Here is a 14,864-nt window from a genome sequence, read left to right as displayed (position 1 = left end):
GAAAGCAAATTCATACATTTTCACAATATTATTTTCGAAACATTGCAGAAATGGCTGATCTACAAGCTTACAACGTGTTTCACCATGACTGCTGTGCTGGGGTGTGAGCTAGTGCTGAGGCCTCTATTCTGTCCTAGTCTGTAGCTGTTAGAGGCAGTGAGTTAATGATGAAGTCAGTCATGGTAAAGCCCAGACATTTCTGACTTGACACTTGAACTGCAGTTATTGTTTTAAAGCTTTGTACTAATGCTGTTTTAATTAACGTTAAGATGAAGCAGGGCTGTAACTTATTGGGATGACATTTAATGGTAAGCCAGGATTAAAGGCTTTATGCTTAGTTAGTTAGTCCTTGATATTTAGAAATCATGCATGCATGCATACATGCATTATTTATAGACACCTGCACATGGAAGCTTCCTTGTAATGATTCCAGCTGGAAGTTAAAGATCACTTCTTTATTGCTTTTGTGTAGACAGTGTGTGTGGGGGACATGAAAGATGTTGACGGAAGTCTCCATGTTAAGATTCTGCTATCAGAGAAATTGTCGCACACACTTTTTTGTCTTGTTTCTTGCAGTTGGAGACGGTCAGGGATTGTGAAGGGCTAGAAACAAGTCAGAGAGACTAATAACGGTGACATTCAGCCACATTGTTGTTTCTTTAGTGAAGAATGTTAGTCCAGAGGAATGAAAAGTCTTGTCTGTACGTGTCCACTGTTATGTCACAGATGGAGATGGAAGGAATGAACACCTCAGTGGTGTTACTAAGTCTACAAATAGCTCAACACATAACTACACTACATCATGCTATATGTTATTGTTTTCCCTCAAAACCCTGCATCTTGTCATGTGAGATCCAAGCTACTGTGCCCTGTACATGTTTTAGTATGAGTGGGGCCCACCTGGTTAACCTAACATACACGTGCAACTGACAACTCAGTGGATCGCCCAGAACAAGTGTATAGTTGTTAAGACCAGTGGCTTGTCACTTGATTGTAGTTGGGTATACTGATCTGGAGGTGATGATATACATAAAGAAGCAAATGCTCCATACATTGCATAGCTGGAGGCCAGGCATGACTATCTACTCAACACGTACTGTGTTGGTGACAGTGATGCAGACATATGGACACATCACAGTGGGTTACAATTTATACTGGTACTTGTTGCAAGGAAACAAACTTAAAGGCATCACATGCACTGATATGTGATGCCTTGTGCAACCCACTTTGTCCCAGTGTAGGCTTGGGAAATATAAAACATGTAGTTCCTCCAACATTTTGATTTCTTTATTGATAAAAAACGAAATATGTTTGAAATTACATTTCATGCACATACTTTGCACATGTCATGATAATCTATTTAAGGGCCGGTGCAACTGTTAATTGAACAAATTGATTTCATTTTGGAGGAAAGAATTCTTTAGTTTTTCTTCTTCCATCAAGTTAACCGTTAGTGTCAACTAGGGCTGTCAACTTTCCTCAGAAAGGATATTTGAATGTTGGTCTTAAAAATGTGCAGATATTCGAATATTTTCGAATATTATTATTATTATAAAAAATAATATATATATATATATATATATTTATTTTTTGTTGACAGAAACGGTACAAAAAACAATGTATTGAGTGCTCGGATCCAATAAAACATATCTTTTGTTTGTTTTTATGACTTCATACATTGTTTTTTGTATTGTCCCTGTCTAAAACAAATTTAAACATTTTTTAAATTCTTTTAAAATAAAAATCGAATATTAATTTTCATATTTGAATATACATATTTTCCCAATATTAGAATAATATTCGAATATCGAATATTCCTTTGACAGCCCTAGTGTCAACATCTGGCTCTCTTTCGCTCTGTCTTCACATCTTCTCTTCACATTTAGCACACTCCCCAGTATTCAATGACATTACTCCGTTTCTGTTTTACACATGGCACCATCTTCTATACCCCTAGCAGCTCCAGACTCGAATCCCCCCCCACACACATGCACACACCTCCCCTGTTATCTGTTTGGTATATTGAGATGGAGAGATGCCAGGAGAGGGGATCTTCTCCTAAAATGCCCTGGGGTTGGGGGGCAGATTATTAGCTTAGCTTCTCATCTTTTCAGTGCTACCATTCCAATTCTTCTTCACTTGGGGGTTGGGGATCTGCAGTGTGGTGATAAGATGGCTAGATTAGTTTGGTTTCAACATCGAGTGTGTGTGTGTGTTCAGTTCGTGCATGTGTGTGTTAGTCAATGCCATTGCCTAATGCCTACATGAGATTAGGCTACTAATTCATGGCTACCAAGTATTAATCTTGCAGAAAATTATTTTCCTTCTATCCTGATTATTTAACATGGCATAGCTCAGAAAATAAGTTCAACCACGTCTATGTTCAACAACACCAAAGTTATTAGGGATGGGCGATATGAAATTTCTGGCCGATATCCGATATAATAATTGCTGTCGATATGATCTTATTCTGTAATAAAAACAATATAGGAATTTTAAGGCTGATATCTGATATAATAATTGCTGTTATGGCCAATAACTGATACAAACCGATGTTGATATGATCTCATTCTGTACAAAAAATAATAATAATTTTGTCCATTCTGAAAAAGGCATATAAACACTGAATTTGAAAAAGCAATGGCTCTTTATTCCAAAACTACGGAGGCACCGTTATTGAAATGTTGGCCCATATCCCAACATAAACGGCTTGAATGTAGTATTTTTATTTAAAAATGTTGACCCTTTTGAAAGCTTCCCCAGAAAACACTGATAGAATCTGCAACCTTAATCATCACAAAAGGCTTTTTCAGGCTTAAAAAAAAAATTCAACATAATTATTATTAAATAAAATATTGTCTAAAACCTATATATAGTTTTTTTTAAATATCAGTTAGATACCGATATTGCATTTTAAGGCCAACATCAACCGACATGATGACCGATTAATTGTCCATCACTAAAAGTTAAGTCCACCTTCAGTCATTTGAATATAATGCACTGTGATTATAATGATTACTTGAAATACAAGATCACCTTTTAAACTGCCATAGTAATCTCACCATTAGTAAGTAAGTACAGTATTTCCACACTGTTTATTTTAGTCTAGAATTGAGACTTACAGTCAGTCATGTTTCTTCTGTGGTTTTAGCACCCCACACTGACTGCACAACTATGATTATTATCCATTAATGTATCACACTGTGTACATTTATTCAATAAAAAAGAAGTTATTTTTGATATAATTTTCTCATGGCATATTTTTCACAACCATTTCACATAATTGTGTTGTGTGACCACTTCTCTAAAACAATTTTTACTCACGACTCGAGGGTCTGCCGCTACTAGAGCCCTGCGCGGGGCTGTTCTCTTAGTCCCTCTTCGGCCCGCTCCTCTGACCATTTCATTTTCCGCCTGTGCCTGTAACCGTTTTCATATCTCACCGCCCGAAGTTAATTTCTGACCGCTGCTCCCACCCCGCATGCAACATTTAAGGGCTGTTTAGTCCTGCATAATCCTGCAATATTACCATTGGGTCCCGCATAATCGCTCAATATTTCCATTGGGACACAAACATAATATGAGAAAGAGTCTGAGATAAGGCCATTACAGCACCACGGACAGTGACATAGTGGGCTTACTGCTTATGACGGTAGGTCATGAAATGGATGCTTTATACCTGTTGGCAACAACAGTTTGAATTTAAATGACGTTCTCCTCTGCATTTAGCCATAACATAATTACCACACATGCTTCAGGACAGGTGCACTACATCAGGAGGTTTATTGCAGGACCTTGCAGGGTTTTCTTTTGACTGCCGCAGGTATTTAAACACCACCAACTCCCGCAACATTTGCGTTGGGTCCTGCAGGATCCCAATCCCTATGCAGGGCTCTAACCCTACACTCCTGCCAAAACGACACAGACACTCACAGGAAGTGTATTAGAACTATTTTTATTCAAATTATTTCAGAAAATGTATTGCTAGCAAAAACAAGCTATGAACAAAAAGCTGTAATGACACCAAAGGTGTCTCCAAGATACATATGCAGCTGCATATCTGCTGTAGGTATATTGTCACTACTTATAAAAGCAAAAATTGCACTATCCCTGTTCCTGGGGGGTGGCCTATGTGCATGTGTGTGTATGTTGGGGTGCGATCCAAACCCAGCATTTCCTAAATGCTATACTGAGAGTGAGGCTCGTTGTCGGATGCTTCCTGGCACCACCTCACCACCTCACCTCACCTCCACAACATAGCTTCATGCCAGACTGGAACTCAGCCATGGTCCAAGGTGCCTTTCACAGAGTGGAGCTAATTACATTATGTGTTCTCTTTCCAAAGGGAGATACAGTAGCCCGTGTAATATGGTTGGGGAAAAAGCAACTCTTCTCCTTCTCTTTAGAAAATGTTTATACTGCAAGTCATTGAGGAATTGGATCTAAACTAATCTTATGATGGATGATTGAATGCATAATATAAATACTGAAAAGTAAACAACTCATGACTGATTTGAAGCTTCCAATTTGAAAGAGTGAATGTAGAGTGATGTTCTTCACACTGTACTGTACATAATGCAGTCCTCTTAATTTGAATGACAGCTATCATGACTTCCAATTAAGCAGGTTTACCTTCAGTGCCTTGCTTTGTGAAAGGATGATTATCAGAGGTTGTTTTACATTGATGATGTGCAATAAAGGGAATAACACAAACAATACTTTAACAATGTTTATTCAGGCCTGGGGAGCATAAATCCTGCATGTTTGTAGATAGCAGCTACAGCACTCCAGGCTATGCCCATGTTGTTAATGTTTACATTTTATTAGATGGGCCCAAGTCCCAGATCACGGTGAAGAAGGAAATTTAATTCCCAGCGGAGTATGTGTGCCCTGGGCTCTAGGCCCTGAATGGGGTTGCCTGGCAGGCTCTGTAGACCCACCCTGCGGCCCAGCATCGCACCTCAAACGAGGTGACTCAGCAGCATTACCAAGTCCTCTCATCACCATTTAATCTGCATGTCTGAACTCTAAAGACAGGCTGCAGACACAAGGAAGCAGCAGTAGAAACGGGAATCAGTTGGGGGTGCTGTGGAGGTCTCTGGAATTTAGAAAGCATCACCTCTAGTTGTTGTTTGGTTGTTTTCACCACAGATATGTTTTGTTTTGACTGGAGGACATTCAAAGAAGAAGCGAACAGTTTTTTTTAACAAAACAAGTTAATTTAATTAATTAATTATATATACATATACAGAAAACATCAACATCTATGAGAACTGTGAGCTTGTAGATCAGCTGTTTTTGGTATTTTTACATGATGCTGATGTATGACAAAGTATAACATTGGCCAGGGCTTAAGTGGTTAATATTATTTGATTATTAAAAAAATGGAGCTGTGTAATCAGTTTACTTTTGAAGTCTTACAGCTGCTATGTTAGACCTATTGTCTTATATTATAGGCCAGTCCTCTCTTAAGCCAATTTTAATATACGATAATAGGATTATATATGTAGATATTTTTGTTGTTATATCATTTGTCACCTATCGGTCCCAGTGACTTATAACCAAATAATATCATAGCATTCTTAAGATCTTGTATTATTCTGGACCATGTTCAGCAGCATGTGGTGTCCCACATATTAAACTAAATGTGAACCTGGTATTGCTGATATGCTAACGGTATATGATAATTATGTGTCAGCTAAAATTGCTATGCAATTGTACTACTTGGCTGTGCAATCCAAGAGGAAATTGTGAGAGCTCTTTGAAGTTGTCCCCCTGGGTTTCACTTCCACTGCTGTCTTGACTGCCTCTTCAACTGCCTCACTACTATATTGTCACAGTCTCTGTGTATGTGGGTGCCTACTGTAGCCGCACTCTAGGAAGTGGTACAAGGTGCCTAAGAGAGGAAGTGTAGCTACTTTTGCTATTCTGGTAACTAATGTCTGGTGGTTGTTGATCAGTACCTCATGTCAGTCTGCTTTACAGATAAAACTCAGAGGACTTGTCTTTGGCAACAGTGCCTTTGTGTGACAGTCTGCACGCAATGCACACACCTGATGGTACGCAGGTGCGTTAGTGTGTGTACGTGAGTGTACAGTGTAAGATTGTCTGAAGTTCGAATACACATTTATCCTCTGCTCTCCACAGACCATACATAATAATCAGAAAGGTCCAACTAGCGCCCTCTACACCTCTATCCCATTACTAAAGGAATAAATCCCTCTCAGTACCAATCCAGCATTATGCCATCCTCTCTAGCTCACAAAGAGAGACTGTTCCCAGAGGCTGAAATGGAACGTGGCCAGCTGAAGATGAAAGTTACCGTAAGCTGTTTTAATATGTGCATCAGTAGGCCTAATAAATCAGCTAATAAGAATGCACTGTTGCACCCAGAATCACTACTGTATAACGGGTGTAAAGTAAACCCTACTGGAAACTTTTATTGTTGTATTGGTCGATTTGACCATGCTATTAATCAGATATCGCCCAAAATGTCAATATCGTGCATCCTTAATTATTCCATATGATTATTTACTTATCGAACATTATGCATGGTCTCTCTTGTCTGACAAACGGCGCACCTTCCTACACACAGAGGATGCCCAGCTCAGTCTTAATTAAACTGCTCATGTTTCCAGCCAAGCGCTCAGTGATAATTACAGTGTTGCTGCTGAAGTCAGAATGTAATAGAAATAGACCTTATTATGCAGGGCCCAATGGAGCTACAGTTATGAAGTCATCAAATATTTGAACAAGACAGACAGATAGTAGTACCTTTTCTACTTTGCTTTGTAGGTGTTTGGTTTGGTTTCTAGTCCTACCTCTGTCCTTGGTTAAGACATCGCCCCTCGCTGTACTGGTTCATATTTTAATAAAGCACCCTTAATCCTGGCAGTGTGAGTATTTGCTGTAGGATTACAGAGGACTCATTGGCCTTGCCGGTTGACATAACACAAATTAAGTCAGTATTCATCATGTATTCAGCTGCTGCCCTGTACAGGTCTGATTAAGATAAAGGTGCTGTTTCAGCAGCTGAGGTGGATGTATTAGTACTGTTGTCTCTATCACATGACTTTAACAGACAGTTCACCTTCAACAACAAATTATTATCACATGAAAGGAAGGAGACAAACTTCAGGCACACAAATACTTGGATTTTTGTTCAAAAACCTTTATTCTCACATAACTAGCCATGTTAGAACTTCGAATAGTGTGTTTACACTGCAATGCTCCTTGCAGTGCCTTGTGTTTTGTGATTAAGAAATTGCATGCAGACAGAGATAGAAAAGTGATTGAAAATGTTGTCGTGTAAACGCAACAGGGCCTTAAAGTATTTTAACGGTGTGGTTCTGTAAGAGGTAAGATGTCTTAAGGTCTGTCTGTGTTTGTTTGTCTGGGTCCCGTCTAATCTTGCAAACTGCTATACCAATTGGCACCAAATTTCCAGTGCCAGTAGCCTAAAGTTTGTCTCCTTCAATGTGATTATCTTGAACCCTTTATTTCTTCAACAGCACCTGTGTTTTCCTTGAGTATTGTAGCCTAATAAAGGTCAGACGTCAAGCACATCACTAGACCTCTTTTAAAATAGTTTATTAGGTGTTGGTGTGTACACTGTGCAGTGCAGAGATATATTAGTTTATTTACTGTGTCACATATTGAGCAACCCTGCACCCCTGTGTATTTGGTTTGTGTGCCAAATGAAATTGTAGAGCTAAACTTTTAACCTGAATCAAGTCATGATGACAAATGCCCATTGCCAACTACTACAAATTTAATAAAGCGAAAATGAAACCTGAGTCCTCCTGACTCTAATAAATCACTAGTTCATATTTTTTTTAGACAAATTGAGTTTGCCTTTCATATAGTTTAACTTTTATATAGTTTTTGGAATGTCACAGTTCCCATGGTCTCTCTGACTTGATTGTGATGTAGGAGAAAGCCTATGATCTACAGCATTGCCATTTCAATTATCCTAAACCACATTTTAATGGGAACTTGAGATTAGTCACAGTCTACACAGTCTTTCCTCTGACCCTTATTGAAGGCAAGAATTCTACAACATAAAAAAGACTGTGCTATTGACAGCGTTGCAATGTAATCCTTTTTGCTGAATCTTGCAATAGTGATATGCTATTAATGGTGATCAAGCAGAACAGAGCTTTTGTTCTACATCTCATGCTCAGAGAATTGAAAAAGCATGCACGTGGGCCACCGTGAACTAAGACCAATTTATAATTCGGGTTCGGTAGCGAACTCACAATGACAATTCTGTCAGTTGTTTATTTCCTTGCAGTTTCAGTATTTCCTGTGCTTGCATCCATCAATCCATTCAGTTCTCAGTCAACCGTCCTAAACACCAAAGTGGGGGACTTCTATTGCTTAATTCATACTCCATCGTACAACAGAGTCGGTGCCAAAAATAGCATCTACAAGCTCAACATGCGTCACAACACTTTGAGCTTGTAGATGAGCTATTTTTGGCATGCGACTCCGGTGCTTGACTCTGGCATACGACAAAGTATAAATCAGGCATAAAACTAAGGCCTTGGCTACACGTACATGGATCTTTTTCTAAACGCACATTTTTGTGTGCGTTTGGGCCTTTCAGCCACACGCAAACGGTGTTTTTGGCCGCTAAAACGGATATTTTTGTAAACGGATAAATAAGTGAAGGTTTTCCAAAACATGCGTTTCAGTGGATCTGTGTGGACATGTAATCCGGAGATTTTGAGAAACGATTTTTTTTTTACCGTTTGGAGATTTTCATCCGACGACTTTGGCGCGGACCACCAGGGGGTCCGCGGACCCCCTGAAACATAAAAAATATTATTTCTCCCCAATTTTTTTCTCAATTTTTTTACTTTTACATTACAACTTTTTTTTTTTTTTTTTCCAAATGTTCATCCCATATATACACGCGCCCACGCTGGGCCCCGTGCGCGGCTAGGGGTTTCGGGCGGCCGGACCTCTAGTAATACATAAACACCGGACCGCTCATGGTCATTATAATAATAAATGAAGAGAGAGAGAGCAACACTTACAGTCTATGAAACAAGGCACGCTCATTTATGGCTAAATAATGTCATACTTAATAATAAGACAGTGGTGGGAAAAGTAGCTCATTCACTGTGTGACGAAAACCCTCTTTCTCTGCGCCAAGTAGAACACACGGCGCGCACACAGATTGAATGTGGGGTCTGTCGTCCTAAAACACAATCGCCCCGGTGCCGAGAGTCCCTGCTTTATAGTGGTGTTCGATGTTTTTACATTGCCAACTCTCACATGTACATAAACGTTCAGATTTCAAATATAAAGTGCTTACCCCTGAGCCACGGACGTTACAAGGCGATCCGGACCGCGATAAGTACCCGTATCTCCCGTATTGTTCAATAAAAAGCATTTTAATCCGATCGTCGGCCATTTTCTCCGATGCTTTCAACCATGCGACACCAATGGTTGGAAGGTGTATTGCACTCTGATACATTACCAAAATAAAATAACAGAAAAAGAAAATGTCCGGCGATGGGATTAAAATGCTTTTTATTGAACAATACGGGAGATACGGGTACTTATCACGGTCCGGATTGCCTTGTAACATCCGTGGCTCAGGGGTAAGCACTTTATATTTGAAATCTGAACGTTTATGTACATGTGAGAGTTGGCAATGTAAAAAAAAAAACGAACACCACTATAAACCAGAGACTCGACAGCGTCATGTGAACCATGGCTACTGTTTGAGCTGCAGCTGCGGCCTAATAATGTTGTTTTCGTTTATGTTCACGTATGCTGTTCACGTATGCTATTAAAATAATGCAGCTATTGCAGTATTGGGCCTTAACATGTGATTACAAATGTATTTGTATTTGGCCCCTCATATATATAATTATAAAATAAATGTAAATATAAAATCTGATATAAAATTGAAACACGCAGCTGATCGATGCGTTTCTGCGTCTACGTGTGGACAGGGATTTTTGTTTATCTTTGTCATGTGGCCAGGGATTCTTTTTAAAAACGGAGGACTAAAATATCCGTTTAGTAAAAGATCCATGTACGTGTAGCCAAGGCCTAACTCGAGTGTCCTGATGTTCTGTTCATCTTCAGTGGTAGATTGCTTTCTTCCCGTTTTGTTCCTCCTCCTCATAATTTCTTGGGTGTGACACACTTATCACTCTGAGCTTGTCTGCTACTCTGCTTCTCCTGTTTTTGGTGTGTGTGTGTGTGTGTGTGTGTGTGTGTGTGTGTGTGTGTGTGTGTGTGTGATCTGTTCCTCAGTTCTATGCTTGAAGATGTTTGTTTATGCCAAAGCCATTTATGATGTGGAGGTCCTGATACAAATGACTGCTCCCACTGGGATATCTACACTACCCACACACACACACTCTGTCGGGAATCACAAATGTACATGTGTGGCGTGCGCAAGTATGCATGGCACACACACACTCACATAAGTAAGATGTATGTTATGCATGCACACACACATTCTGTTCTGCATTGACAGTCACAATTGGGTCACTGAAATGCACAATCTCTCATTTTGACTTCCATTTGCACCACAGACTCACACACACACATACTCATATGCTGTTTGTCCCCGAGCACCTCTCAACATTGCTCATTAGTGAGAATCAATCTGCAGCTTGGTGTTGAGTGCTAAGACTCTTGTACACACACTGCTAATAAGGGCCTGGGGGACACATCACCCCCCCCCCCCCCCCCCCCCCCCACACACGCACACACGCATGCACACCACCATGTGTACACAAATATAGAGACAAACACACAGAACCATACAGGTACTACTGACACTCATTTGTACACGTTATACAAATGCACAAACAAACAAGCAAACAAACAGAACTATACACACATGAACAGCATATCGCAGGACAGGAGACATCTAGAGAGAGACAGATATAGGGAGTGAGAGAGAGCGAGGAGGAGAGCGATAGAGACCGGGAGAGATGCACTACTAGACTTCTCTGCTCATTTTCATGCCCTTATATGGTTTCGAGCCATGCGGGGGAGGGAGGGGCTGTCTCCGTCTCACTGTCAGTTTGACATGTGACCTGGGAACAGGAAGTGTTGTGGTGTGCAGCACAGAAGTGGGGAAATGGAATGGATGAACGTTCACATTATTATACAGCACAGAGAGACAGTGACAGACATGGGGAGAGAGACACTGGGATATAAGAGATGAATAAAGACATACCGGTAGATATGGTATGGTGGTGAGTAGGGGTGTGCATCTCTCCCTTTTATTAAAGATTATTCAACACCTATCTACATACAATATGATTCAGGGATGATGCATTTTAATACGTATTGATGCGAAGCAATCTGATGCAGTTTCTTAACATTTGATTAATGTTGACATAAATGTGCCATTATGAATGAAAATAAACAAATTCAGGAAAAATGGTACTGAACAGTTGTTTGAAAAATGCATTTGCAAAATGAGGTAAATCTGATTAAACCTTCACTTCCTTTGAGTGCACGGTCAAGCTGGAGGCACTGTGGAGGAATCAAACCCCAATATCCATGATGGTGGGCCAATACTTTTAACACCTGTCACACATGATGTTCACATTGATCTCTGCAGTGATGTTAAAAGTCTCGGAGGTGTAGAACTGCAGTGCTTTTGTCCGTTCCTCCGAAATGACACAATTTTGTTCTTATTACTTCACCAAACTTAATTTCTGCAAGGAGTATGCTGCAGCCATGCCCTTTTGTCGCTGTTTACCAGGTGACAAGAAAAACACAAAGAAGTTATTTTCCTGCCCTGAAACTGCTGATTAAAGTGCTGAGGAGCACTCGGAGCTCTCCCCATTCTGCCCACGGATGAATTGTCAGCCAAATGGGCCATTTTTACAGCAGCCATTTGCACAGATAGATGCAGTCAAAAGTAATAACTTTGAAGGTTTTTCATTTAGGTGTCTTGTGTGCCAGCATGAAGTTAACTGTACAGCAGCTGTCCATGCTGACACACAATTATCAAATAAGTTATTGCAATTAATGCTGTGTTTACCTGTCAAAAGTCTGCTGTGGAAATGAACTTATCACTCACTTTCATTGTGGAGAGAAGACACTTTAATTGGTCTGGTTGACACAATTTTCCTAATTTGATCTACTACATAAAGTTGTGTGTCTGTTTGTGGCAGACAGGAGAATTATGCCTAAACAATCATCACAAAACATTTTTGTGTTTCTGTTGTGTCTGATGTCACACGCCCATATACGGAGCAACCCAGAGCTGCTAGTAGATCAGTGTGTGAGTGACAGGGAGGGAGAGACAATTTCACCCACGCAATAACCCGGCCAACGCTGGGTACCAAAGCATGACCATGCAAGCTTTGCGCCACATTTTCAGCTCGTAACAAATAATTCCCACCCCCAGTTTATTAAATGAGTGATCAGTATCATGAATAGGTAATTAGGCTGTGTTTAGCCCTACTCACTGTTATTGTCCGCCATACAGAATGACCAGCTCAATGGATGGAGCATGTATTATGGCTACAATGGCATTTGTACGTGTGTAAAACCATAATGTTTTGCATGATCCTGTCAAAGCTCTGCAAACTTTCCACTGTCTAAATGTGATCCTTGGTGGTTTCCCAGGTCCCACATGTCCTCATTTGCTCACTCTCTGCTGAATATGATTAAACCCATAAGAACAGATGGAATTCCCCTGTCTGACTGAATCGTAGAACAACACGATGCTAATGACCATGTAAGGAGGAAACAGTAGTACATAGTTGATAAACTGGTGTGGTAATTACTTTGTTATAACTAGAGCTGCAACTATCGATCTTTTTCTTAGTGATTATTCAGTTGCTTTAAAAACAACCTTTTTTATAGTGTATCTAATAAATTTGAAAAAAGTCAAATTGATGATTTGTCTTTATTTTTATAATCGATTAAATCGACTAGTCCCATTAACTGCATCCTCTTTGCTGTGTGTCTAATAGTGTGTGTTCTTTGTTTTTACAGGTACGCATAGCAGCCAACTTTGTCATCCATGCCCCACCGGGAGAGTTCAACGAAGTTTTCAATGGTGAGAAACTGTGCGTGTGTGTGCCTGGTCATATGTTCACGCAGGACCGTTGAGTGATTTCCAACGAGCGCTTTCAAACTCCAATGCTCCATGCTGCTCAATGTTTTGCCACTCATTCTAGATGAGGGGGGCGTGTGCCAGTGGAAAAGTGACGCATGTGCATACTCTCTATAGGCACACCCAAATCTAATGACTTTTAAAACCACACTATCCTAGTTACTTTGTTGCACTTAGTTTTCTGACACTATATACTTTATCGCTTATCCTGTTGACTAGATTTCATTCCAATCTAGCACTCTGTCACTCTGTATGAGACTGCTAAATGCTCAAATTGTAAGCACTAACATCCCCCCCATGGCCTAATATCAGCTCTGTGTCTCATATAACTACCGGTACAAGTGTGCGTGAAGTGATAGATGAAAACTTTTCCATTGACTTTGGTAAAAGTCCTGAAGAACTGTGCTACAGAACCGCAAATCAATGACCTTTTCATTAGCAGGCTACGTTTGTCTTTGATGTGCTCATATGATTTTTCAGTGGGTACTTTGGACAGTCATATTATCATTTCTACATAGCCTCAGCTGGTCTAAACACAAAAACATCTGTGTGTATTATATGGATGTGTACTGTATGTGAGGAACTGAAGACTCTCAGTAGCCAGATCCTAATACTCTAACTTCCACACTCTTGTCCGCCACAATCGAAAAGGTTGGAGTGATGGCCACATTCCATTCCAATTCTAAGATTTTTGCCTACTCCTCCATCCTGCACTGACATGCAGACGTCATGTTGTATATTTGAAGCTGTATTGTTCTCTTATATGCGTATGAATACTGCTTTTTGGCATGTATTCTCTCACACCCATGCACAACAAACAGCATGATTGTGTAAACAAAGATCAAACCATTATTTAACTTGTTGCTTCAGTAGCTTTGATCACAGTTATTCAGATATATAGAATCAGAATCAGAATCAAGTGGGACACTTTCACTATCAGACCGTTGATACACACACTGCGTTATGTTTACATTATTAGGATATGAGCAGGTCATATGTTTCATCGGCTCTAAATCATCCTTTTGAAATCTACGCAGGGAGATGGGGTCTAATAGCCGTTCCTCGTTGCAGTTTCCATCCCATACCCCATACTCTGTGGAGAGACAGTCCACTGCACTATCCAGTAACAAAACAGATAATCAGTCAACATTTCTGCAAAAGTCGCTGAAGTGAACACTTCATGTACACTCACTGACCTTTGCTCCTAGTGGCTTGGGGAGCCTCCTCTCAAGTCACTCTCAGCTCCTCCAAAAAGCAAAGTCAAATTTGGAACACAAATGATATCCGGGTCACGCTGGGGGACTGCGTGAGTGAGTAGAAATTTAGGTATCGGAATTTGGCTAGTGGGATGTGTATGAGAGAGTCTCTGGGGTTGTGTCTGTGTACTATGGATGTGTATTAGAGAGTTCTCAGTGGGACTGTGTGTATGTGGATGTGTATGGGAAAACTGTTCCATGGAGGCATTCCCTCTTTTTTCATCTGCATATCGTTTACCACTGTGGTAATTCACCATGTCTCTTTAAGTCCCCCAACAGGGCTGCTGTCATGATTAACTGGGGGCAGCTTTGATGCTTAGTTACGTGTGTGTGTGTGTGTGTGTGTGTGTGTGTGTGTGTGTGTGTGTGTGTGTGTGTGTGTGTGTGTGTGTGTGTGTGTGTGTGTGTGTGTGTGTGTGTGTGTGTGTGTGTGTGTGTGTGTGTGTGTGTGTGTACTACTTCAGAGGTGTGTGAGAAATGTGTTGTGTTGTCCTATA

General features: G+C 40.3%; 1 protein-coding gene across 1 annotated transcript in view; it reads left to right on the top strand.

Moving 5' to 3' along the window:
- The window catches only part of LOC311047710 (F-actin-capping protein subunit alpha-2), a 31,031-nt gene that overhangs the window by 4,543 nt on the left and 11,624 nt on the right, over positions 1 to 14,864 (top strand). The window contains exon 2 of the mRNA XM_084060525.1: positions 12,991 to 13,054. Within this exon, the coding sequence (XP_083916651.1) occupies positions 12,991 to 13,054 (64 nt within the window). The remainder of the gene's footprint in view (positions 1 to 12,990; positions 13,055 to 14,864) is intronic.

Source organism: Gymnoscopelus microlampas (assembly GCF_963454915.1).
Source record: "Gymnoscopelus microlampas genome assembly, chromosome: 6".
Lineage (NCBI taxonomy): Eukaryota > Metazoa > Chordata > Actinopteri > Myctophiformes > Myctophidae > Gymnoscopelus > Gymnoscopelus microlampas.
This window is presented reverse-complemented; position numbering and strand designations above follow the sequence as displayed.